Source organism: Geotrypetes seraphini, chromosome 2, assembly GCF_902459505.1.
Source record: "Geotrypetes seraphini chromosome 2, aGeoSer1.1, whole genome shotgun sequence".
Lineage (NCBI taxonomy): Eukaryota > Metazoa > Chordata > Amphibia > Gymnophiona > Dermophiidae > Geotrypetes > Geotrypetes seraphini.
This window is the reverse complement of record NC_047085.1, coordinates 496,053,886-496,081,701: the sequence shown is the minus strand read 5'-3', so window position 1 is coordinate 496,081,701 and position 27,816 is coordinate 496,053,886. Positions and strand designations below refer to the sequence as shown.

At 46.5% G+C, this 27,816-nt stretch overlaps 1 protein-coding gene across 1 annotated transcript in view; it reads left to right on the top strand.

Annotated features, from left to right (window-relative positions):
• Positions 1 to 25,986, top strand: part of LOC117354435 (zinc finger protein 436-like) — a 124,239-nt gene extending 98,253 nt beyond the window's left edge. The window contains exon 6 of the mRNA XM_033931969.1: positions 22,513 to 25,986. Coding sequence (XP_033787860.1) covers positions 22,513 to 23,852 — 1,340 coding nt within the window. The 3' untranslated portion in view covers positions 23,853 to 25,986. The remainder of the gene's footprint in view (positions 1 to 22,512) is intronic.
• Positions 25,987 to 27,816: the final 1,830 nt, after the last annotated feature.

Genomic DNA, 27,816 nt, shown 5'->3' with positions numbered 1-27,816 from the left:
TGGATGTTTTTATTACATAGAGTGTTATGGACCCCTATGCGCCTGCAAAAGATAGATAATACTAGATCCAATAGATGCTGGCATTGTAAAATAGAAATAGGGACGTTAGATCACTTAATTTTTTTTTGTCCCTGTGTAAATGCATTTTGGAAACTAATTTGGCCCCAAATTAACAAATTACTAGAAAATCAAGTAGGACTCTCATATGATACCATACTATTTGGCACTGCAATGAGAACTCAGAGTCCGATCTCAGCAAATAATAACAAGCTGCTATTAATATTGACAGGAGTCGCCATGCAACAAATCACTCAAAATTGGAAAGACTATACCAAATTAAATTATACGTTCTGGTGGAACTCTGTCTGTCATATCTACAAAATGGAAAAAGTATTAGCATTACAACATGGGAATCTTCATAATTTCAAGAAAATTTGGCAACCATTGACTAATTATTCTAATGATTAGACTTCTTAGCACATTCGCAGTACTTATATAGGAATGGGGTGGGTTATGCATAATTTTTGGAAATATTATTTGTAAAAATGGGGAGGGATTTATAACTTTTGATTATATATAATTTATAATATATACTGTTTATAAATTAAGTTGTATTAATGATAGATACAATGATATATACTAATTAATTATATTACTTGTGAATCAATTATTGTAAAAATGGAAATTAATAAATAAAAATTTAAAAAAAAAAAAAAAAGTTCTTCTCATCAGTCTTCACAAGCGAGGACACATCCAATGTACCTGAACCCGAAGAAATCATAAGTGGAGACCAAGAAGAAAAACTGTCGCAAATAGAGATAAGTCATGGGGATGTCCTCCAACAGATAGATAGATTGAAAAGCGACAAATCACCAGGCCCAGACGGAATCCACTCAAGGGTATTAAAAGAACTAAGAAATGAAATAGCAGAAACACTCCGACAAATTTGCAACCTATCCTTGAAAACTGGGGAGATCCCGGAGGACTGGAAAATAGCAAATGTTACACCTATCTTTAAAAAGGATCGAGGGGTGACCCGGGGAACTACAGGCCAGTAAGCTTGACTTCAGTTTCGGGCAAGATGGTAGAAGCACTGATAAAAGACAGCATCTGTGAGCACATAAGAAAAAAATAGACAAATGAAAGCGAGCCAGCATGGCTTCTGAAAGGGAAGATCGTGCCAAACGAACTTACTGCACTTCTTTGAAGGGATAAACAGCCAGATGGACAAAGATGAACCCATAGACATCATCTATCTCGACTTCCAAAAAGCCTTTGACAAGGTACCCCATGAGCGGCTACTTAGGAAGCTGTGGAACCACAGGGTGGAAGGGGACGTATACAGATGGGTTAAACACTGGTTGGCAGGCAGAAAGCAAAGGGTTGGAGTGAAGGGCCACTACTCGGACTGGAGGAGGGTCACGAGCGGTGTTCCGCAGGGGTCGGTGCTCGGACCGCTGCTATTCAATGTATTTATAAATGACCTAGAAACAGAGACGAAGTATGATGATATAAAATTTGTGGATGACACTATACTCTGTAGCAGGGTTAAAACAGCAGAGGAATGTGAAGACCTACAAAGGGACCTAAACAAACTGGAGGAGTGGGCAAAAAAATGGCAAATAAACTTCAATATAGAGAAATGCAAGGTCATGTATATAGGGAAAAAGAAATCGATGTTCAGCTACAGAATGGGGGGATTAGTACTAAGGGAAAGTAACCTTGATAAAGACTTGGGTGTGCTGGTGGATACAACAATGAAGTCAATGGCACAATGCGCAGCAGCCTCGAAGAAAGCAAACAGAATGTTGGGTATTATTAAGAAGGGTATTACAACCAGGACAAAGGAAGTCATCATGCCGCTGTATCGTGGGATGGTGCGCCCGCACCTGGAGTACTGTGTCCAATATTGGTCACAATACCTTAAGAAGGACATGGCGATACTTGAGAGGGTTCAAAGAAGAGTGACAAAAATGATTAAAGGTATGAAAAATCTTTCATACACAGAAAGGTTGGAAAGGCTAGGGCTCTTCTCCCTGAAGAAGCGAAGATTCAGGGGAGACATGATAGACTTTCAAGATCTTGAAAGGCATAGAGAAGGTAGATAGGGACAGATTCTTCAGCCTATTGGGAGCCACAAGAACAAGGGGGCACTCAGAAGCTGAAAGGGGACAGGTTTAGAACCAATGCTAGGAAATTCTTTTTCACCCAGAGGGTGGTGGGCACCTGGAATGCGCTTCCGGAGGATGTGATAGGACAGAGTAAACTACAGGGTTTCAAAGAAGGATTGGATAAATTCCTGAAGGACACAGGGATTGAGGGATACAGATAGAGGTAGGAATAGGATTATGAAAGGGTATAGATAGAAGGATAAAGGGGATTAAAGGGTTTTAGACAAGGATCACCATACAGGTCATGGACTTGATGGGCCGCCTCGGGAGCGGACTGCTGGGCGAGATGGACCTCTGGTCTGACCCAGCGGAGGCAATTTCTTATGTTCTTAACATTTGGTGACTGGAAAACAGACCTGTCTATCAGAGATCTCAAGTCCAAAATGGAGTCAATGCAGTAGAAGCAAAAGTCACCCCCACCCAAAAAAGTTTCAAGACAGAAAAATCTGCAGACAAGTCCTGGCAACTGTCTTCTGGGACGATGAAAAACTTTGCTTTTGGAGTTTATGCCACACAAGACAACCATAACCAGGGAGAGTTAATGCCAACACAATGATCACTTTGCAGGAGTCAACCTAGGAGAAAAGATGAGAAAAACTCACAGCAGACATACTGCTGCTTCACGACATCGAGGCACAAAATCTATATATACCGCGTATCAACCAGGTATCAAATAGGAAAAAGAACAAAGAACCGGTGTGGCTCACTGTAGAGATGAAGAAAGCGATCAGAGACAAGAAAACTTTGTTTAAGGAATGGAAAAGGTCAAAAACAGACGAAAACTGGAACGAGCACAAACATCAACGCAGATGCCATAAGGCTGTAAAAGGGGCTAAAAGAGACTAAGAGGAAAAAATAGCCAAGGAGGCGAAGAATTTCAAGCGGTTCTTTCGATATATTAAGGGGAAACGACCCGTGAAGTAAGCTGTGAGACCGTTGGATGACCATGGAATAAAGGGAGCGTTAAAGGAGGACAAAGCAATCGCCGACAAACTGAACACATTTTTTTGCGTCTGTATTTACCGAAGAAGATATACACAGCATACTGGAATCCATCAGGCTATATGCTAGAAACAAAGACGGAAAGCTGACAGGATTTGATGGTCAGTCTAGAAGGAGGTGTGTAGGCAGATTGATAAGCTTAAGAGCGATAAATCCCTGGGACCGGATGGCATCCATCAGAGGGTCATCAAGGAACTGAAAGGGACTATAGCTAAACTGCTTCAACTAATAGCCAATCTGTCGATCAGATCGGGAAAGATTCCGGAAGACTGGAAGGTGGCAAATGTTACGCCGATCTTCAAGAAAGGTTCAAGGGGAGATCCGAGAAACTATAGACCGTGAGTCTTACCTCGGTACTGGGAAAGATGATAGAGTCGCTGATAAAGGACCGCATCATTGATCACCTTGACGGACACAGGCTGATGAGGACCAGTCAGCACGGTTTTAGCAAAGGCAGATCATGTTTGACAAACTTACTGCCCTTCTTTGAGGGAGTGATCAGACAGATAGACAAGGGCAACCCGGTCGACATTGTATATCTGGATTTTCAGAAGGCATTTGACAAGGTTCCGCATGAACGACTACTTCAAAAAATTGTGAGCCATGGAATCGAGGGTGAAATACTCAGGTGGATTAAAAACTGGCTGGAGCATAGGAAACAGAGAGTGGGGGTAAATGGACAATACTCGGACTGGAAGAGCATCACCAGTAGGGTGCCGCAGGGCTCGGTGCTTGGACCTGTGCTCTTCAACATCTTTATAAATGATCTGGACATTGGTACGACAAGTGAGGTGATTAAATTTGTGGACGATATGAAGTTATTCAGAATAGTGAAGACATGGAGTTTATGAAGATCTGCAACGTAACATAATCATGCTCGAGGAATGGGCATCAACATGGCAGATGAGGTTCAAAGTGAATAAATGTAAAGTGATGAAAGTAGGTAACAGAAATCTCATGCACAAATACAGGATGTCCGGGGCGGTACTTGGAGAGACCTCCCAGGAAAGTGACTTGGGAGTTATGATCGACAAGTCGATGAAGCCGTCTGTGCAATGTGCGGCAGCGGCGAAAAGGGCAAATAGAATGCTAGGAATGATAAAGAAGGGGATCACATACAGATCGGAGAAGGTTATCATGCTGCTGTACTGGGCCATGGTGCGCCCTCACTTGGAGTACTGTGTCCAGCACTGGTCGCCGTACATGAAGGATACGGTACTACTCGAAAGGGTCCAGAGAAGAGCGACTAAGATGGTTAAAGGGCTGAAGGAGTTGCCGTACAGTGAAAGATTAGAGAAATTGGGCCTTTTCTCCCTCAAACAGAAGAGATTGAGAGGGAACATGATCAAAACATTCAAGGTACTGAAGGGAATAGACTTAGTAGATAAGGACAGGTTGTTCAGCCTCTCCAAGGTAGGGAGAACAAGAGGGCACTCTCTAAAATTGAAAGGGGATAGATTCCATACGAACATAAGGAAGTTCTTCACCCAGAGAGTGTTAGAAAACTGGAATGCTCTTCCAGAGTCTGTCATAGGGGAAAATACCCTCCAGGGATTAATGACAAAGTTAGACAAGTTCCTGCTGAACCAGAATGTACAGAGGTAGGGCTAGTCTCAGTTAGGGCGCTGGTCTTTGACCAGAGGGCCACCGCATGAGCGGACTGCTGGGCACAATGGACCACTGGTCTGACCCAGCAGCGGCAATTCTTTTGTTCTTATGATATGACAATCAGAGGCTGCCATCCAAGAATGTGGGTTTCTGCAGCTGAACAATCCAACCTACAGTCCTGACCTAGCTCCCTCAGATTATTTTTTGTTCCAAGTTTTGAAGAAATCTCTCTGGACAGCAGTTTTCAAGTAATGAAGATGTCGCAGAAGATGTGACATCCAGCTTTGATGTCAAACAGAATAATTATTTTCATGGGGTTAGTCATTGCAGGAAAAGTGGATGTAGTGTATGGAGCTATTGGGTGGGAGAGGGGCAGGGTCAGTAATTCTGATTTTTAAAGGTTTCTGTATGTTCTCCTGTGTTCCCTCACCCATAAAATCCTAAAATTGCTGGCTTTTATTTTTGCCTGGCCGCTTTTTTAAAATGTTCTTATTGGTGGCGGCCATCTTGATTTATTATATCCCAATTTATTTATTTTTCCTCTTTCTTTTCAAAGTTCTCCTAAGACTTCAATTCACCTCATTTTGCCTCCAACTGGCAGGGATGGAGTCATCAGGTTCTTTTGTCCCTATTTCATGCCAGGATTGCGCAGGTTATCCCAGGATAAGCAAGCAGCATATTTTCAAATGTGGGTGACATCATCCACGGAACCCCAGTACGGACACTTTAAAAGTGCACCATCACTTTAAGAAATTTAGAAAGTTCGTGATAGCCCGCACCATGTATGCATGAGTGCCTTCCTGCCAGATGTTGGTGCATGGCTCCTCAGTTCTGTTTTTTCCACGGAGCATTGAAGTCACATTTTCTTAATGGTCTTCGTTTTGGTGCTTGCCTTCTCACTCTCATGTTCTTTTTTTCTATTTCATTCTTTTCTTTCCTTTAAAAAAAAAAAAAAAAACCGAACGGAAGTTCACTTTTTTCGCCGTCCACAGGTCTTTTCCCGGTGGGGCCCTTAACTTCTTCACAGCCATCAAATTCAATTTGGCTGAGGTGGTGTTCCTGTCAATGTCACGCCCGCTGACAAGTTTTAAAAAGAGCGCTCGGTGTTCTTGCATTATTTCTTTAACAGACCCTCATACTTGGTACCTCCAGTGTTTGGTTACTGAACACAGTGTTCAATTGTGTGTTCGTTGCTCTTTGTTTCAAAAGTGCACCATAAAGAATTGTATTCTTCAACAAGAAAAACTCTTTGGTGTCAGTATGGAAGGAGATGTATCGATGACACCATCTACATTGAAGTCCCCAGCGTTGAAAACAACAGTGCCAGAAGCCACCAGCATCGACTCTGTTGTCGCATCTTTCTCCATCGAGTAAGCCGGCTAAGAAGCCACCGTCTTCCCAGTCAGGGTCACAAGTCTCGAAGGCATCAAATCAATTCATGACGACCAAGCGTATATCCCTGCAGCGACTGGTTCCATTTTCGAGGGGTGCTTCGTCATCGGAGTCCATCCTTTATCCCAGGACAAGCAGGCAGGTATTCTCACTAGTGGGTGATGTCATCAGACAGAGCCCCGGTACGGACGTCTCACAAGCACGTGTTGCTTGTAGAAACTTAAAGTTTCTAGATGCCCGCACCGCGCATGCGCCGGTGCCTTCCTGCCCGGAGATCCGGGCGTGTCTCCTCAGTTCTTTCTTTTCCGCGGAGCTGAGAAGTTCAACTTCATCATGCGCTAGCTGAATTCAGTTAAATTTGCCTTCCTTGTCCGCGTTTTCGCTTTCTTTTAATTACAGTTAACAGTACTTTTCTTTTTCAGTAAAAAAAAAAAAAAAAAAAAGAAGATTATTTCCTCCGGCGGGTCGAACGGGCCGGCCACGTGGCTCAGGCCCACTGGCTTCGACCTCGCGGCGGAGATTTTCCGGCCTATGTCCCGGCCAATCACCGGGTTTAAAAAGTGCAGCAAGTGCCAACGCGCGATTTCACTCACGGACCCTCACTGTCGCTGTTTGCAGTGTTTGGGCCCTGACCACATCCCGAAATCGTGCAGGCCTTGCTCTACCCTTACGGCACGCTCATTCAAGCGGCGTTGCCTATTGTGGGAATCGATGTTCAAGATGGACGCAGCTAAGGATCCCTCAGCCTCCACTTCATCTGATACCTCCCCGGTTCGGGCGAAACCGGTATCGACCCCTCCTGCATCGAGTGTGGTGAAACCGGCATCGTTCATCCCGACACCATCCACGAGCTCGACGTCGGTGCCTGCCCCGGCCTCCTCGGTTCAGGTACCTCTTCCTTCCACAGTGCCACCAGTGGTCATCAAAGTGCCGAAAGCTACTAAGCAGAAGCACTCGGCCTCGAAGGAGCGCGATGTCCGTGCAGGAGGACCCCCTTTCGGTGCGGATCCCTCCTTTTCGGCTTCGCTACGGTCCGTGCTGGAAGCTCAATTCGTTGAGCTCATGCAGACCATCGGACCCGGGCTCATCGCTGCCATACAGGGTGACCTCCCGGTACCGGTCCAAAGGGGCGGTCCGCCCCCTCCCCCTCCTCCCCGTTCGACCTCGAAAACCGACGAGGACGAACGGGGGAGGGCGGCGATGCCCACGCGGCAAGCCTCGCTTACCGATATGCCGCCATTAGAACCCATTACGCCTCCGCGCCAACATGGGACCAGACCTCCGATCGATACTCAAAGCCCTGGGCATAGTCAGGAAGAGTTCTTCCGTACTCCTTACCAGACTTGGGTAGCATCGCAAGAACCCGCATCGCAACCCCAGTTGCGATCCACCGCTTCCAGCCCTATCCACCACTTGGGGGCCTCGGGAGACCATGCGATGCACAGACGATCCCGATCCCCGTCCCGCCACCGAGACGGGCACCGATCGAGACACTCATCCTGGCACTCTTCACGCCATTCGGAGGTGTCACCGCAGAAAAAACTGCAACGTAGGGGATACTCCTCATCAGAGGTGTCCCCTCCGGGGGGCCCGGAGTACGAGGAGACACCGGTGCCCGATTCTCCTTGCCACTCCCCGATGTCCATGGACCTGGAGGCCTCCTCCTCCTCCAGCCCGTCCCACAGGCCGACGCTGGCGGATCAATTGTCCTTCTCATCATTCCTCCGACAAATGGCGGATGATCTGGATGTGACCCTTGACACGGGCTCCCGATACTCCAAAGAGTATCTGGACACCATGCATTTACCTAACCCTCCAACGGAGTCGCTTCGGCTCCCCCTGCATAAATTGCTGGACCAGACCTTCATGCAGTGTTTCGAAACACCGTACTCCATACCGGCGATCCCCAGCAAACTCGATGCTCGATACCGCATCGTGCACCATAAAGGGTTTGAGGGCCCTCAACTCTCCCACCAATCCCTACTGGTCGAGTCCTCTCTTAAACGCTCTCATCCCTCCCAGGTCTACGCCTCTGTACCGCCGGGCCGAGAGGGGAGAACGATGGACAAATTTGGTAGAAAATTCTATCAAAACTCCATGATGGCGTCACGGGTGCTGAACTACAATTTCTTTTTCTCTTCCTATCTGGAGTTCTTCTTGCCGGTGCTCCGCAAGTTCACTCCGTTCATAGACAACCAAGCTCGATTCGAGTTCGAGGAAGTGGTAGCCTCCCTCTCCCAATTACGCCTCCAGCTGATGCAATCCTCCTTCGATGCATTCGAACTCTCGGCACGTGCTGCCGCAAGCGCGGTAGCCATGCGTCGCCTGGCATGGCTCCGTACAATCGATATGGATCCCAACCTCCAGGACAGACTCGCCAACGTACCATGTGCTGGAGCTGACCTGTTCGATGAGTCTATCGAAACTGTTACCAAGAAGCTGTCGGATCATGAAAAATCTTTTCAATCCATCCTGCGGCCCAAACCCAAACCTCAACAGTCTCGACCTTCCAGGCCACCCCTGATTTACCAGCGGCGTTACATGCCCAGACAAACGCCTGCTGCGAGACAACCTGCGAAGAGACAACCTCCCCAGAAGTCTCAGCAAAAACCTCAGCCACCGGCTGCACCTAAGGCTCCCCAGCCCTTTTGACTCCCCCCCCGGGAGCATAACCGACACCGTTCTGCACTCAGCCTCTCCCATAGGGGGCCGCCTCCATCTTTTTTACCATCGATGGGAGGCCATAACCACGGACCTATGGGTCCTTACCATCATAAGAGAAGGATACTCTCTTCAATTCCATCGGGTCCCCCCGGACCATCCTCCAAGAGAGTATCCTTCAAGCTCGACGCAGACCGCCCTTCTTCTTCAGGAAGTCCAAACCTTACTTCAACTTCGGGCTGTCGAGCCGGTCCCGTCAGACCAATTGAACCGAGGGTTTTACTCCCGGTACTTCCTCGTCCCGAAGAAAACGGGCGACCTGCGACCCATTTTAGACCTTCGGGCCCTCAACAAGTTTCTGGTCAAAGAGAAGTTTCGCATGTTGACTTTGGCTTCTCTATACCCCCTCCTCGAGCAGAACGACTGGTTATGCTCCCTGGATCTCAAGGAGGCCTACACTCACATCCCCATTCACCCGGCCTCCCGAAAGTTCCTCAGATTTCGGGTGGGAAATCTGCACCTACAGTATCGAGTGCTACCATTCGGCCTATCTTCGTCCCCCAGAGTCTTCACAAAGTGCCTGGTGGTAGTGGCCGCAGCACTCCGGGACAGGGGTCTACAGGTGTTCCCATACCTCGACGACTGGCTCATCAAGGCCCCGTCAGCCCCAGAGGTCACTTCGGCGGCCTTGGCTACAACCTACTTCCTCCAAAATTTGGGCTTCGAGATCAACTTTTCCAAGTCTCATCTACAACCCACCCAGTCCCTCCCCTTCATCGGAGCGGTCCTGGACACCACCCGACTCCGAGCATTCCTGCCTCTGCAACGCATGGAGTCTCTTCTTCATCTCTGCCAGTCGGTGTCTACTCGCCAAACCCTACCGGCGAGACAACTGATGGTGCTCCTGGGCCATATGGCCTCCACAGTACATGTGACACCCTTTGCCAGACTCCACCTCAGGATCCCCCAGTGGACCCTGGCATCACAGTGGAATCAGACGTCCGATCCACTATCCAAACACATCTCAGTCACACCTGCTCTTCGGCAGTCTCTACTTTGGTGGATGACCTCTTCGAATCTATCCAGAGGTTTGCTGATGCACTCTCCCCCCCATCAGAAAGTTCTCACAACCGATTCGTCGAATTATGCAAGGGGGGCCCACCTGGATGGTCTCCGCACCCAAGGATTCTGGACCAGTGCGGAAAGACTACACCAAATCAATCTACTGGAACTCAGAGCCATCTTCAATGCGCTCCAAGCTTTCCAACACCTACTTCACGACATGGTAATCCTCATTCGCACAGACAATCAGGCCGCCATGTATTATATCAACAAGCAAGGAGGCACGGGCTCGGCCCTCCTTTGCCAGGAAGCTCTACGAGTCTGGGACTGGGCGGTGCGCCACAACGCCCTACTCAGAGCAGTATACATTCAGGGGGAGAACAACGTCTTAGCAGACAAACTAAGCCGTCTGCTACAACCGCACGAATGGACTCTCCATTCCAGCCCCCTTCACCAAATCTTCACGCAATGAGGGACGCCTCAGATAGACCTCTTTGCGGCCCCCCACAACTCCAAACTGCCTCAGTTTTGCTCCAGGATCTACACTCCTCATCGCCTCGAGGCAGATGCTTTTCTACTGAACTGGGGGAAACGATTTCTATATGCGTTCCCTCCATTCCCGCTGATCCAGAAGACTCTGGTCAAGCTGAAACTCGAACGGGCTACCATGATTCTAATAGCCCCTCGGTGGCCCAGACAACCTTGGTTCTCCCTCCTACTTCAACTCAGCAGCAGGGAACCAGTACCACTTCCAGTGTTTCCTTCACTACTTACTCAACATCAAGGATCACTGCTTCATCCCAACCTGCAGTCTCTCCACCTGACAGCTTGGTTCCTCTCAACGTAACCCCTCACCAATTCTCACAAGAAGTGAGGGAGGTCTTGGAGGCTTCCAGGAAGCCCGCCACTCGACAATGCTACTCCCAGAAATGGACTAGATTCTCCTCATGGTGTGTTTCTAATTCAAAGGAACCTCAGCGAGCTTCCTTATCCTCCGTGCTGGACTATCTCCTACACCTATCTCAATCTGGGCTCAAGTCCACATCCATACGAGTCCACCTGAGCGCTATTGCGGCGTTCCACCAGCCCCTACAAGGGAAACCCCTCTCGGCCCATCCGGTGGTCGCCAGATTTATGAAAGGACTCTTCCATGTTAACCCTCCTCTCAAACCACCCCCAGTAGTTTGGGACCTCAATGTAGTCCTTTCCCGTCTCATGAAGCCCCCGTTTGAACCACTCAACAGGGCCCCTCTTAAGTATCTCACCTGGAAAGTGCTTTTTCTTGTAGCCCTTACGTCCGCTCGCAGAGTCAGCAAACTCCAGGCATTGATGGCGGACCCACCATTCACAGTATTCCATCATGACAAGGTGGTCCTCCGCACTCACCCGAAATTCCTGCCTAAGGTGGTCTCCGAATTTCATCTCAACCAATCCATTGTACTTCCAGTATTCTTCCCTAAGCCCCATTCTCACCACGGAGAATCGGCCCTTCACACTCTAGACTGTAAACGTGCCTTGGCTTTCTACCTGGATCGCACCAAGCCACACAGAACCACTCCTCAACTTTTTGTCTCCTTCGATCCTAACAAGTTGGGAAGACCCGTATCAAAGCGCACCATCTCTAATTGGATGGCGGCTTGTATCTCTTTCTGCTATGCCCAGGCTGGATTATCACTTCCTTGTAAGGTCACAGCCCATAAGGTCAGAGCAATGGCAGCCTCAGTAGCATTCCTCAGATCAACACCAATCGAGGAAATTTGTAAGGCTGCCACCTGGTCCTCGGTTCACACATTCACCTCACATTATTGTCTGGATACTCTCTCCAGACGGGATGGACAGTTTGGCCAAACAGTATTGAAAAATTTATTCTCTTAAGTCGCCAACTCCCCCTCCATCCCGCTGAGGTTAGCTTGGAGGTCACCCACTAGTGAGAATACCTGCCTGCTTGTCCTGGGATAAAGCAATGTTACTTACCGTAACAGTTGTTATCCAGGGACAGCAGGCAGCTATTCTCACGTCCCACCCTCCTCCCCTGGGTTGGCTTCTCAGGCTAGCTACCTGAACTGAGGAGACACGCCCGAATCTCCGGGCAGGAAGGCACCGGCGCATGCGCGGTGCGGGCATCTAGAAACTTTAAGTTTCTACAAGCAACACGTGCTTGTGAGACGTCCGTACCGGGGCTCTGTCTGATGACATCACCCACTAGTGAGAATAGCTGCCTGCTGTCCCTGGATAACAACTGTTACGGTAAGTAACATTGCTCTCTGGAACGTGTTGCGGCACCAGTGGTACAGGCATCGAAGCCACAGGTACCAATTCTTACTTTGAAGCCGAAGCTCAATGCTTTGCTTCGAGAGGAGCTTGGGGCCCATTTTATTTATTTTATTTTTATTTATTTATTTTTTTCTATCCCATTCTCTCAGAAGCTCAGAACAGGTTACAAATTGACATTCACAATTGTTTGAAGACAGACTAGTCATGACAACAAATAGGTTACAGTAGACAATAACAGAGCTTATTCTAGTGACCAGACTGGTCATAGCGAAGAGTACTAGAAGAAGTATATTGAGGAAGCAGTCTTTAAAATAGCCCAAGCAGAAGTAGCAAAAAAAAAAAAAATGCTAAGGGTCCGGTTGGATTTTTATCACTGTATTTTTTATTATTGTACTTTTTAAATTGAATTTTCATGGTTTTATATGTCAGTGTTTAATAAATTATCTCCAGAACATCTGTATCCACAGTTTTTGTTTTTGTTTTCATTGGTGGATTGTTTTCACTGTAGATCATTGGGTCTCCCCATTTTCTTTGTTGTTTTAAATCAGCTCAATAATTATTTAAATTTGGTCAATTGGTGAATAACTAAAGGCTCATTTTACAAAGTAACGTTGGCGATTCCCCAGTGGCTTTATAAAAGGAGCCCTAAGGGCGTAGTTACTTTTTCACATGGTTGGTGTGGGTGTTGGATTACTTTGGGAACTTTTTAACCAAACTGCATTAAGCCATACTTATTTAAGGAAAAATAGACTAATGCAGATCACAGTAAAGTGTTTTGACATTTGCATGCACTAACAGCATGTGGCATGTTGGAGGAGGGAGCACTGGTCAGCTAGGATGCTGACATCAGCGATCCCTAACTGAATAATGCTGAATTAATGTGGGAGCTCTTAGTTCCTCCTAATAGGAGATAAGGGCATCTGCATTTAATTTTTATTTTTCAGTGGCCATGCATTAATAACATTAGCATATAACCAGAACTGAAATAATTGAAAGAACAAATTTACGGCTGTGCTAGAAATGTGCGGGAAAATCCTGCCTTAGGATGCACTCAGTCCATTTACTAGCACAGCTTAATTAAAGGGTCCCTATATTCTTTAAATAAATGAAGTTATAATTTAAGAACTGAATTGTGTTTGTACAGGTTCCCTTTGTTTAAAGATCAGAAAACATTCAATGACATATATGCAATAATAGAGAAAGCCAAGGGCGGTGTAAATACCTTTTCTCCAAGAACAAGCAAACATTGTATTCTCACATGTGGGTGAGGCCATTCATGGAGCACAGTGTTGACACCGAGTGTACTGTCACTTAAAATCTTTGAGGCAGTGGCAGGGCCATCAGTCTTTAATTTTCCACAGAGCTGAGAAGTTGTTCCTTCCTGGTATTTTTTTATTTTCTTCTTTATTTTTATTTTCCTTTTCTCGGGTTTCATCAAATTTTATCAACTTTTACTTTTTTGGCCTTTGAGCCACTTTGAACCTTTTTCATGCCCAGGGAACATTGTTGGTTTTCGATATAACTTTCACTCAAGCTCCCTGCTTTTCCCTTAAGGTCCAGCCTAGCAGCTTTTAAGAAATAGAACCATTTCAGGCTCTGATCTCACATTCGGTATCTGGGCATCAAGACATTCGCTATGACCTCTGCTTTTATAAGTAAAAGAGATCACAAACATAGAAACATAGAAGATGACGGCAGAAAAGGGCTACAGCCCATCAAGTCTGCCCACTCTGCTTACCCACCCCCTGTCTATGCCCTAATGACCCAATTTCCTTATCTTGACCCTCGTAGAGATCCCACATGGGTATCCCATTTATTCTTAAAGTCTGGCACGCTGTCTGCCTCGATCACCTGCACTGGAAGCTTGTTCCAATGATCAACCACTCTCTCTGTGAAGAAATACTTTCTGGTGTCGCCATGAAATTTTCCGCCCCTGAGTTTGAGCGGGTGCCCTCTTGTGGCCGAGGGTCCCTTGAGAAAGAAAATATCATCTTCCACTTCGACACGTCCCGTGAGGTACTTAAATGTTTCGATCATGTCTCCCCTCTCCCTACGTTCCTCGAGTGTAGAGCTGCAATTTGTTCAGTCTCTCTTCGTACGAGAGACCCTTGAGCCCCGAGATCATCCTGGTGGCCGTCCGTTGAACCGATTCAATTCTGTGCACATCTTTACTGTAATGTGGCCTCCAGAATTGCACACAGTACTCCAGATGAGGTCTCACCATGGCCCTGTACAATGGCATTATGACTTCAGGCTTTCGGCTGACGAAACTTCTATTGATACAACCCAATATCTGCCTTGCCTTAGATGAAGCCTTCTCCACTTGATTGGCAGTTTTCATGTCTGCACTGATGATTACTCCTAAATCTCATTCTGCTAAAGTCCTAGTTAAAGTTTCTCCATTCAAGAAGTACGTCCTGCATGGATTTCCGCTTCCGAGGTGCATGACCTTACATTTCTTAGCATTGAAGCCTAGCTGCCAGGTTGAGGACCAACTTTCCAATGTAAGCTGGTCCTGCGCCATATAATTCTGTAAACTGCATTCACTTACTATATTACATAGTTTGGCGTCATCGGCGAATAGTGTTATTTTACCTTGAAGCCCTTGAGTCAGATCCCCTATGAATATGTTGAAAAGGAGTGGACCCAGGACTGAGCCCTGCGGCACTCCACTGGTCACCTCCGATGTTTTAGAGAGGGTACCATTAACCACCACCCTCTGAAGTCTGCCACTCAGCCAATCATTGACCCATGCAGTTAGTGTCTCTCCTAACCCCATCGATTCCATCTTGCTTAGCAGCCTGCAGTGTGGGACACTGTCAAAAGCTTTACTGAAGTCCAGGTACACAACGTCCAAAGACTCTCCCAAGTCCAACTTTCTTGTTACTCAGTCAAAGAAGCTGATGAGATTGGATTGGCAGGACCTACCCTTGGTGAATCCATGCTGACTGGGATCCCGAAGATTCCCTTCATTCAAGATCGTGTCCAATTTGCTTTTAATTAGTGTTTCCATGAGTTTGCACACTATTGATGTGAGACTCACCGGTTTATAATTCGCAGCCTCTGCCCTGCAACCCTTTTTATGCAGAGGAACGACATTAGCTAATTTCCAGTCCAGGGGAACTTTCCCCTTACTTAGGGAGAGATTGAATAGCTCAGCCAACGGTTTCGCCAGGACATCGCTCAATTCTCTGAGCACTCTTGGGTGCAAATTGTCTGGTCCCATGGCTTTGTTCACCTTGAGTCTTGCCAGTTCACTGTAAACTTCACCTGGTGTGAACTCAAAATTCTGAAACGGGTCTTCTGTGCTTTGTGTTGCCTTCAACTGCGGACTGTATCCCAGTGCCTCACAGGTGAAGACTGAGCAGAAGTATTCATTCAGTAGTTCGGCTTTATTGGAATCTGCTTCCACGTAACTTCAGTCCGGTCTTCTAAGGCGTACTATCCCGCCTGTGTTCCTTTTTCTGTCACTAATATACCTGAAGAAGGATTTGTCCCCCTTTTTAATGTTTTTTGTCAGAATTTCTTCCACTCGAAGTTTTGCCTCCCTAACTGCCATTTTGACCGCTGTAGACCTGGTCCTATATTCTACTTTTGCCTCTCTTTTCTCCGTGCGCTTGTAGGAGAGAAACGCTTTTTTCTTCTCCTTAATGAGGTGCGAGATCTCCGCGGTGAACCATTGGGGTTTATTGTTTCTTTGTCGTTTATTTACTGATTTTATGAAGCGGCTAGTTGCTTCATGTATGATTGATTTCAGTGTTAACCACTTAGCTTCTACATCATCGGTCTCTGCTTGGTCCTGCAGCGTCTGATGGACGAAATCTCCCATGCGTGCGAAGTCTGTGCCCCGGAAATTGAGTACCTTTGTTTTCGTGTTTGATCTAGGGAAACCTTTCCTAAGGTTGAACCATACTATGTTGTGGTCGCTGGAGGCTAGTGTATCTCCTACTGAGACCTCTGAGACGCTTTCCCGGTTGGTGAGTACCAGGTCGAGGATCGCCTGGGCCCTAGTGGGCTCCGTTACCATTTGTTTGAGACGTGCTCCCTTTATGGAGGTTAAGAGCCTCCTGCTACCGCTGGTTGTCGCTGAAAATGAGTTCCAGTCTGCATCAGGCATTTTGAAGTCCCCTAGCAGTACAGCTTCTCCTCGTAGAGTGATATTCTCTATGTCTTCAATTAATTCTGTGTCCATGTCTTCCAGTTGTCTTGGGGGTCTGTATACCACACCTAGATACAGGCATTTTTCTCTGCCTCTTGCCAGGTTTACCCAGAGGGACTCCCCGGTGTCCTTGACATCTGTGATCCTGGTGGTTTTGATGTCCTCTTTAATGTATAGAGCTACCCCCCCTCCTAACCTGCCCTCTCTGTCCTGACGAAGTAGATTGTAGCCCGGTATAGCCATATCCTACCCATGTGAGTCCGTGAACCAAGTTTCAGATATTGCCACCACATCTAGGTCGGCATTCCTTATTTCAGCCTCCAATTCTAGAATTTTGTTACCTAAACTGTGTGCATTGACATACATGGCCCTCCATATCTTGTGTTTGCTAAGTCCCTATGAGGCGTATCCTACCTGAGTCGGTGTGACTCCCAAAGAACTGTTTGCAATGTGGGTACTTACCTTGGACATGGAAGAGGAGTTTCGACTCACCTCTTAAGGCCCACAGAATCCAGTGTGATAAACCTTTTGGATCTGCATTGACCATAGTCTCAGAATTCCACTTCAGCCAGTCCATTGTTTTGCCTGTTTTCTTTCCAAAGCCACATTCCCATCACAGAGAAGCAGCCCTTCACACTTAGTACTGCAAGCATGCTCTGGCATATTTCCTGGACCTCACTAAACCTCATAGGGGATCCTCCCAGCTCCTTGTTGCTCTTGATCTTAATCGGCTAGGAATTGCTCCTTCCAAAAGAGCCATCTCTACTTGGCTAGTGGACTGTATTTCCTTTGTGTATACTCAGACCATGTAACAGCCCACAATGCGCGGGCTTTGGTTGCTTCAGCTGCTCATCTAATGAAGACATCTATAAAGTGGCTACTTGGCCTCAATCCATATGTTTACTTCACTACTGTTTAGAACACAACTCCAGAAGAGACAGTCGGTCTGGGCAAGCAGTTCTGCTGAATCTATTATCTACTTAAAGCCAACTTTCCCTCCAACCCTGTAGGATTTTGCCAGGTTCCTGTATATTCTATATCAGTGTTCTTCAACTTTTTACACCCGTGGACCGGCAGAAATAAAAGAATTATTTTGTGGACCGGCAAACTACTAGGACTAAAATTTAAAAACCCTGTTTACGCCCCATCTCCGTGAACTCGGTCCTCGCAAACCATCTGATCCCATCTGCACAAGCCGCAATTATGATTTTATATTGAACGTATTTTATTAAAGTATAAAAAGAAACAATATTCTGAACAATTGTGATTTTATAAATACAAATATACAGAGCACGGACCAACAAAATCCCTGTCTCCCCTCCCCTTCACATACTATCAAGAAAACTGAAAAAGCCAAGTTATTATAGAATGCTACATAGAAATATCATGCTAACAGAATACTGCAGTCCCCAGTTATGTCTCTAGCAGGATATATATTTCAAATCTGATATATTCTAATGACAAAATAGAAATAAAATTATTTTTTTCTACCTTTTGTTGTCTCTGGTTTCTGCTTTCATCTTCTTTTCACTCTTTTCCTTCCAGCATCTGCGTGTTCCATCCAATGTCTGCCCTCTCCCCCTTCCATATGTATCTGACTTCTTTCTATGCCCCTCTTCCCTGTCCATCCAGCCTGTTCCTCCGCTCTCCTTTTTACATCATTCATTCCAGCTTCACTGCCTTCTTCATTTTTATCTCTCCTACACCAGATCTAGCATCTTTATCCCTCTCTCATTTCTCTGCTGACCCCCTTTCCAGCATCAATGTCTCTCTACTTTCTCATTCCTCTCTCTCCCCTTTCCCTCATCTGATCTCTCCATTCCACCCTGACCCCATTACCCTCCTGTAATCTCCCTGCCAGCTGTTTCCTTCCTTTTTTCTTTCTCCCTTCCCTCCTTCCTTTTTTTTCCCTTCTCCCTTCCCTCCTCCCTCTATCCAACATTAACTCTCTTCCCATCCCTTTCCCTCCTCCCCTCCCAGCAGCATCTCTCCTTCTTTTCCCTTCCCTCTTCCCTCTATCCAACATTAAATCTCTTCCCATCCCTTTCCCTCCTCCCCTTCCAGCAGCATCTCTCCTTCTCCCTTCCCTCCTCCCTCTATCCAACATTAACTCTCTTCTCTTCCCATCCCTTTCCCTCCTCCCCTCCCAGCAGCATCTCTCCTTCTAACTCTCTCCAAGTCTAGTAACAGCTCTCCCTTTATCCAGCAGCTTCCCTACCTCCTACAGTGGCTTCCTCCCCTTCCAGCAGCTCTCAATACTTGCCTGCAGGAAGTTGCCAGTAAATCACTGCCCTGGCAAGTAGGAGAGCTGGTGGGAGGAGAGACAGACACTGTGAAGACTCCCCAGGATCTTGCTCGCACACGCTGACCATCTCCCTGCACCTGCAGCTCTCTCTATTCTACTCGCGACTTCCCCGCGGCCCTCTTCAGCAACTCGGCAGGGGCGGTGATCAAGACAGGCTGCCGACATCGGGACCTTCACTCTCTGAGTCCCGCCTATTTTGTTTCAACTTCCTGTTTCCTAACAGGCGAGACTCAGAGAGGGAAAGCCCCGACGTTGGCAGCCTGTCTTGATCGCCTGAGGCTGGGAGGAACCGCAGTCGGCAGGAAATTTAACTGCCGACTGGATCTCGACGGCCCTGCGCGGACCGGCAGAAATTTTCTGCGGACCGGCGGTTGAAGAACTGTGTTCTATATTAATCCTTTTCCGGAGACCTGGCAGCTTGTAAGAATATTATGCTTGCTTGTCTTCGGAGAAAGCAAAGATACTTGCCTGTAGCAGGTGTTCTCCAAAGACAGAAGGTATATATTCTCACAACCCACCCACTTCCCTCTAGTTCAGGGATCTCAAAGTCCCTCCTTGAGGGCCGCAATCCAGTTGGGTTTTCAGGATTTCCCCAATGAATATGCATTGAAAGCAGTGCATGCATATAGATCTCATGCATATTCATTGAGGAAATCCTGAAAACCTGACTGGATTTCAGCCCTCAAGGAGGGACTTTGAGACCCCTGCTCTAGTTGGCTTCTTAGCTTTGTTACTGTACTGATAGTCCCACACATCGATATTGGGCAGGAAGGCACCTGCACGCTCATGGTGGGGCCACTGCCTCAAAAATTAAAATGACAGTACAGTGTTCCCTCATGAAGTTGCGAATCGCAGACGAGCTCATTCATGGTCTTCTCCGACCTCCTCTTCCTATAATAAAGTCAGGCTACACCAATCAGGAACTACATGTCAAAGCAGCTCCTGATTGGTGTAACCTTACTTTACTACATGAAGAGGCGGTTGGAGCAGACCGCGAGTGATTTTTTTCACCCGACGGTGCTCGCTGCTATCTCCTTCTTTTTGACAGGCAAAAACCTGTTTTCACGGTTTTTCAAAATTTATGGGGGTTCCTGAAATGGAACCCCCACGAATTTTAGGGGAGTACTGTACCCCCATGTGAGGCCTGTTCTTGGAAATCACATGCTACAGGTAAGTATTAGAGAGGAAAAAATCTGTCCCCGTCACTGCACCGTCCCTGGCCCACCATCCCCTTCACCGCCCTGTCACCGCTATTTCCTTCACGTCACCGCCATCCCATTCACCGCCCCGTCATTGTCCCCGCAGCATCCATACAAGCCTCAGTACTGCAATATTTAGCTTATTCCTCCCTTATAAATCAAAGTTCTAACTGCTGAACTGGAGAAAGAGATGTTCAGCTGCAGGGCTTTGTTTATAAATTTTTATCAACACAACTAATATACTACTTTATCCTGAAGCAAGCAAAAGAAATAGAATTTTTTTTTTCTACCTTTGTTGTCTGGTTTCTGCTTTCCTCATCTTCTCATTCAATTCCTTCCATCCACTGTCTCTCTTCTCTCTGTGTCTTACATTTGCTCTGTTACTGTGCCTCTCCCTTTCTCCCCCCTTCCAAATTGGTCTGGCACCCATCTTCTTCCCTCCGCTCCCCCCATAGCCTGGCATCTGTCTTCTTTCCTGCCAGCATCTTCTCCCCACTCTCTCTTCCCCATTTCCCTTCAGTGTCTTCTCCCACTCTCTCTCTTCCCCATTTCCCTTCATAGAACATAGAAGATGATGGCAGAAAAGGGCTACAGCCCATCAAGTCTGCCCACTCTGCTTACCCACCCCCTGTCTATGCCCTAATGACCCAATTTTCTTATCTTGACCCTCGTAGGGATCCCACATGGGTATCCCATTTATTCTTAAAGTCTGGCATGCTGTCTGCCTCGATCACCTGCACTGGAAGCTTGTTCCAATGATCAACCACTCTCTCTGTGAAGAAATACTTTCTGGTGTTGCCATGAAATTTTCCGCCCCTGAGTTTGAGCGGGTGCCCTCTTGTGGCCGAGGGTCCCTTGAGAAAGAAAATATCATCTTCCACTTCGACATGTCCCGTGAGGTACTTAAATGTTTCGATCATGTCTCCTTCAGTGTCTTCTCCCACTCTGTCTTCCCCATGTCCTTTCAGCGTCCTTCTCCCCCCACTCTGTCTTCCCCATGTCCTTTCAGCGTCCTTCTCCCCCCACTCTGTCTTCCCCATGTCCTTTCAGCGTCCTTCTCCCCCCACTCTCTCTTCCCCATGTCCTTTCAGCGTCCTTCTCCCCCATATCCTTTCAGCGTCCTTCTCCCCCATGTCCTTTCAGCGTCCTTCTCCCCCCCACTCTCTCTTCCCCATGTCCTTTCACCATCCTTCTCACCCCATTTTCCCCATGTCCTTTCAGCGTCCTTCTCCCCCCTCTGTCTTCCCCATGTCCTTTCAGCGTCCTTCTCCCCCCCTCTCTTCCCCATGTCCTTTCAGCGTCCTTCTCCCCCCCTCTCTCTTCCCCATGTCCTTTCAGCGTCCTTCTTCCCCCCCTCTCTCTTCCCCAATTCCTTTCAGCGTCCTTCTTCCCCCCCTCTCTCTTCCCCATGTCCTTTCAGCGTCCTTCTCCCCCCTCTGTCTTACCCGCGTCCTTCTCCCCCCTCTCTCTTCCCCATGTCCTTTCAGCGTCCTTCTCCCCCCCTCTCTCTTCCCCATGTCCTTTCAGCGACCTTATCCCCCCTCTCTCTTCCCCATGTCCTTTCAGCGTCCTTCTCCCCCCTCTCTCTTCCCCATGTCCTTTCAGCGTCCTTCTCCCCCCTCTGTCTTCCCCATGTCCTTTCAGCGTCCTTCTCCCCCCTCTGTCTTCCCCATGTCCTTTCAGCGTCCTTCTCCCCCCTCTGTTTTACCCATGTCCTTCTCCCCCCCCTCTGTCTTCCCCATGTCCTTTCAGCGTCCTTCTCTCCCCCCTCTCTCTTTCCCATGTCCTTTCAGCGTCCTTCTCCCCCTCTCTCTTCCCCATATCCTTTCAGCGTCCTTCTCCCCCCCTCTCTCTTCCCCATATCCTTTCAGCGTCCTTCTCCCCGCCTCTCTCTTCTACATGTGTTTTCAGCGTCCTTCTCCCCACTCTGTTTTACCCATTTCCCTTCAGCATCTTTTCCTCTCTACCCCACATTTCCTCCTCCCTGCCCCTTACCTTCGTGGCGTTTTCACCCCCCCTCCGGACAACAGGCCCAGTCCGACAAACCTCCCTGCCCTTTACCTGTGGCCAGCAATGTCTAAACTGCCTTCTTACAGCAGCCGGAGCGTTGTAGTTGCATATGGCTGCCGTAAAGGTCGTCTCTGATGCAACTTCCGGTTGCGTCAGAGATGACCTTTACGGCAGTCACACGCAGCTTCAACGCTCTGGCTGCTGTAAAAAGGCAATTTAGATTCGCGGCCACAAAGGTAAGGGGCAGGGAGGGAGAAAGGGAGCTGTTTCAACTTGGCGGCGGCAATAAGGAGGGAGGGAGCGCGATAGGTGACCGCGTGCATTCCCTTCCTTAACTGTGGGGACAAGGCCATTCGCCGCTCCATGGGGCGGTAAATGGCCTTGTCCTCGTAGCCACGGTGAACACAGGTTTTTCCTCACCGTTTTGACGGGTTACCTGCTGCTAGCCGCAGGTAACAGCCACCGTGTCATTCTCTAGTAAGTATCTTCTTTTTCACATCACTGTACTTATACAAGTACAATCTGTTACTCAGAATTTTGCCACAAAGAACCCAGTACATATCAAATGTAGCTTTGTCTTTGTTTTGAGATGCTTTTGTTGTTCTTAGACTGCATATGTCAAAAAAATTAATATATTCCTTTGGGATTGCTTTTTTTTCCTCTCTTTAGTGTCTGATTGCCCAAAGGAAATCAAGCAAGTGGAATCTGAGAATTCCCATCCTGAAACACAGAACTTTGTGACTGGAGAAAGCCTGCCTGCTTCAGAGAAAAATAACATATTGCATCAGGCTGCTAATCTGAAGCAATGCAACCGTGAACATACTAGAGGACAGGATTTAAGTCAGAGAGATGTAGGTGATTTACCTAATGAAAACCTCAGCCAGCCATCAAACTCTACGTATCACTGGGTAGTCCACCAAGAGAAGAGAAAGATAGAATTGAAAGAGTGTGAAAAAAAGGTTGATGATCAAATCAAACCTGCCTTGGATCATAAAGGAGAGGCCATAAATCAGTTCCATATTGATGGGAAAACCTTCATCGTAAGATCAATTCTTGCGGAGAAGCAAAAAAGTGAAGAACACTACAAGTGCCAGAAATGCGAGAAAAGCTTTAGCAAGCAGTTGCACCTAACAGCACATGAAAGGACTCATAGAAAAAAGAAACTATACCAGTGTAGAGACTGTGAGAAGAGTTTCCATCACAAGTCGGGTCTTGTGGCACACCAAAGAATCCATTCTGGATCTACACCTCATCAGTGTGCAGAATGTCAAGAGTCTTTCAGCTATAAGTCTGCACTTATTGTTCATCGCAAAATTCACAGTAAAAAGAAGCCACAACCTGTGCAGCCACCACAGCCTATGCAGAAGCCACAGCCCATAGAGAAAACTAGTAATGCCCAACCAACATTTACGTTAGGAGATAAGCCCCACAAATGTTCCTCCTGTGATAAAAGATTCAACGATCCAGCTCTCCTTGTTGCGCACCAAAAGGTTCATGAAGAGGAATTGCCCCATCGATGCAGTCAGTGTCCTAAAGAATTTGAAAATGTATCTCTCCTTGTTGTTCATCTAGGAACCCATATGCCAGATAAACCACACAAGTGTGACAAATGTGATAAAAGTTTCAATAACCCATTACTTCTTGTCAATCACAAAAAAATCCATAATGATGAAAGCCAGCACCCATGCAACCAGTGTACAAAATCCTTCAATGACCCAGCATTACTGTTGACTCACAAAAAAACCCACACAGATAACAAGCAACAATGTGGACAAAGCAATGCAGGCACTGGTACAACATCCCAGCCAGTAAAATTGCCCTACAAGTGCAATCACTGTGACCAAAGTTTTAATTTTCAAGCAATGCTAAATGAGCACCTGAAAATACATGTAGGAAACAAGCCACATAAGTGTACTCTGTGTGAGAGAAGCTTCAATGATCCTGCACTCCTTGTTGCACACAAGAGGATACACACACAAACAGAGTATTTGGTTACAAAGCCTACATAGAAACTGTCACAAGGCAGTCAGCCCTCAATTACGAGTCTGAAGATTTAGGAACAGAGGTTTCTGTTGTACAGAATCTATGGCTTATGTTTTATTTAGAATTAAAACTCGGATACTGTGGTAGTTTTGTGTTGATCAGCACTGTTTATATGCCCGTTGTCCTTTGTGCTGCTCATAACTTCTGCAATTGCAGTATCCATTAGAATTTGTAAAAGAAAATGCATGTGAAATATTCAATTTCAAAATTACCTCAAAAGTGTGAACGTGGCTTTTTCTTTGTTTATCCCTTGCTGCCGCTTTTCACAGTTCTCCCCTTATTTAGAATGGTTTATGTTCTAAGGAAATTGAGTGGTTCTAAGGAAATTAGAAGAGTGTAATGTTTCAAAAAGAAAACAGTTTTCACTAGTCATGTTTAGTATTTTTATTCTTTCACCAAACAACTTAGATATTCCCTGAGTTTTTAATGTTTTTCCTGAGAGGGCCTTGCAATTAAGAGTACCATAGGGGGGGGGAAAAGGCTTCTAAGAACTCTTTTGCTTTGTGCTTTTATTTGCACTGCTTACCAAGTGAATTGTTTGTAGTACTGCTTTTTTAAAGAGCCAATGGTATGAATGTTTTTATATTACAATAATTCTTAATCTTAAAGGTAGAACTTAAGAAAATCAGGGGATTTTATTATTTTTGCAAGGCTTAGGGCTGACAGAGGTTCTCAAGCTGCTGCTTGCACTAACTTCTAGGTGCCAGTAACTAGGACAATACTATGGTTTCTTTCAGTCTGAAAATGGCAGAACCATGGTATGTATTATATCTATCTAACCTCTGTGAGCATCATGAAATCCCATTAATAACGTAGCTACAAAGTTCTGAAGAGGATACTACTCAGACTCAAAGTACTATCAAACACAACTTAAAATATCCATGCATTCTAAAGGAATGGGATCAAACTGTGGCCTGCTCCAGAATATTGGAATCCTTGGAAGTCTTCCTTCAAAGAAAAACTTTCTCCTATATTTTGTAGGACAGACTAACTTTTTCTATTTGAATTTGAGCTTAAGGCAGTTTTGCTCTACCTTGGCAATCTAACATCATTTTATTGAAATGATTTCTCATCCATGATAATTCTTGTAATATGTTTACAGCAGCAGGGCTACAGGGGCATGTTATACTGAAGATACATATATAGTGAATATTTACAGTATCTTAACATTTTTCAGCTTTCCTGTTTCCTAGCTATCACATGTAGTTTGTCTTTCCATGTTTTCATCAGTTTTTTAAGCTCTGTTAACAGCATTATAACTGTCTCCAATATGGTGTCATTTTTGCATGACATTCATAATCTTATAAAACTACATGATATACTGTTATCTATAATGTGAAATGGGAGTTGTAGACCCTAAGAGAATGATGGGGAAGTCAGCCAGTTTCCTATTCATTCTTGTGTTCTCCCTCAAGTCCACACAAATTCTTTACCACTTTTATTCACTAGTGGCTCAGGAAATACTGGCCCAAAACTAAAAGGGATACCTCTTTTGGTGGCACGTTCAACAGTTTATTGGCCAGCAAGAGGCTTGAGGTTATGCTCTCCAGGGGCTCCTACCCTGGCAGCAATGGTTTCTTAACTTTCCTCCCTCCTCTTTGATTTTAATTTGAAACGAGGAATCTCAAACCTTATTAAACATAAATATCACTCAGTTTACATGCCTAGGCTAAGCTTGCCCAAGTGGATAGGGGCTCTAAATCTGGATATATTGCAATTTGCAGTCCTTTGGCCCAAGTCAGAGGCTGGCCCATATTTCATTTCTCTTTGATGTGATATTTTTCAGTATTTTTGTTCAGCAAAACTTTAGAAACCTAAAAATACCTACTGTATATACTCTACTAAAAGCCAACCCAAATATAAACCGAGATAATCCAAAAAAAGGTTGACTCAAATATAAACGGGGGGAGTTAATATTCAAGTGCCCTGCCAGGCTCTGTACCTTGTTCCCTCCCTGTCCCGCCAGGCTCTTTACCCTCCTTCCCTGCTCTGCAAGGCTCTGTTCCCCTCCCTTCTTGCCGTGCCAGGCTCGAAGCCTTTTACCCTGTTTCCCTCCTTCCCTCCCAATTCCTTCACCGGACCTGAAGTAAGACGTGGTGGGCCAGGACAGGAGGGATCCCACCCGCCTCCTGTCCTGGCTGACTGTTAAAACTTTTACCTTCCTCCCGCCTCCCCCATAAACCTTTTTAAAATCTGTAATGGTCGAGCAGTGAGCAGGACGTTCCTGCCTCATGCAGAGCTGCTAGTGATTGGCTGCTGCAAGTTCTTGCAGGCCTTACGAGAACTTGCAGCAGCCGATTACTAGCAGCTCTGCACGGGGCAGGAACGCAGACCACTCCTGCTCCAGTTCACTGCTGGACCACCAGGGATTTTAAAGGGAGGTAATAGTTGGCCAGCACAGGCGGGTGGGATCCCTCCTGTCCTGGCCTACCAGGTCTTAAGGCAGGCCCAGCGGAGAGGCCTGCAACAGGTCCGGGACGGGGGAGGATTGCTGACCTGAATATAAGCCGAGACTCCCATTTTTGGGCCATTTTTTTGTGGCCCAAAAATCTCAGCTTATATTCCAGTGCAATAGGTGAGACGTTCTAGACAGTAGAGTTATTTCCCTTTAGTCATATGGTTGCAGAAGGAATCCATGCCTGATTTTTCACTCTGCCTCTATACAACTACTGTGCAGTTTAGCACCCGCTACAGTTTTTTCCTTCTGCACTCATGGATGCAGTTGTGTGTGTTCTGCTTTCCCTGTTTTATTGTTTTAATTCAATGTAATTTCGTCCATAGACTTCGGTCTGTAGCTGACAAACAGATCTCTCTGGGTACCTGTTGACCAGCCTGCATAGTTTTCTCCGGAGCTCGGCTGTCCATGAGGTGGTCTCACCTTCTGTTAATCAGGGGTCGAGTGCAGGTTATTAGGCACCCTTAGGATGCTCAGTGGTGTCTCACAAGGTGCCGGCTGCGTTGTTGTGCCTCCACCCAATCAGGTGCGCATCTGATAGTCTGCAAGGGTGGAGGTATGGTCAGACATTGGAATATGACTAAGCTTGAAGATGAGCTTTCCACGCATTGTGGCAGTGATTATTCTCATCCAGCTATTGTGAGAGCTGAATGCAGGCTTGCAGCACTTCTAACTGATCCTGTCAGGTCACAGTTAGTACAAACAGGCTGACAGCCTGTGACATTGGAGGAGGTTTGAAAACTGGGGTTTTGAGTGTTTCCCTATGTTCTCCCTCATGAAAAATCCTAAAATTACTATTTTTAACATTTGGGAAATGTGATAATTATCACGATTTTGGCATGAATTTTGTGAGGGCCGCCATCTTGGATTTTTAGTGATTTTATTTTCTAAAGCTCCCTGCTTCTTCAAAACTGCAAATTTTACCCAGAAACATGCTGGGATGGAGTCCTTGGGCACTCCTATTGTGGATTCTTACCATGATTACGCAATTTTAGCACTTGTAGAGCATTTTTGTGCCACATGGCGCAGTCTGGGGAGGGGGGTTGCAGCATCCAGCTAATGCTTAGCTAGCCCAGCTTTCATAGGTTTTGGGACTCAGCATGGCTGGTAATTCCGCCAGGCTGCGGACCCTGTGCATCCTCAGAAAAGATCAATTTAGCTACTTTAATATGACCTATGCCCCAGGAGCTGGACTCCTTTGCATCATTTTTGAAATTTTTGTGCTCTGGATTTCGGATCACTGTATTTTCCCCCTGCGTAGTCCTAATCTGCCTCATGGCATCTTTCGGTGGCATTACTCCTTTTGGACATCTCCACTCGCACTGCCGTGATGCTTGTGCTGCTTGACCTTGATTTAGGGGATATAGATGTGGAGGGTGGTTTTGTATTGGAAAATATACAGGTCTTCCGTGTGGAGGTTGTCCTCAGGAAGCTCTTTAGGCTTTAAAGCTGATTTGGCAACGTTTTGTCTCATA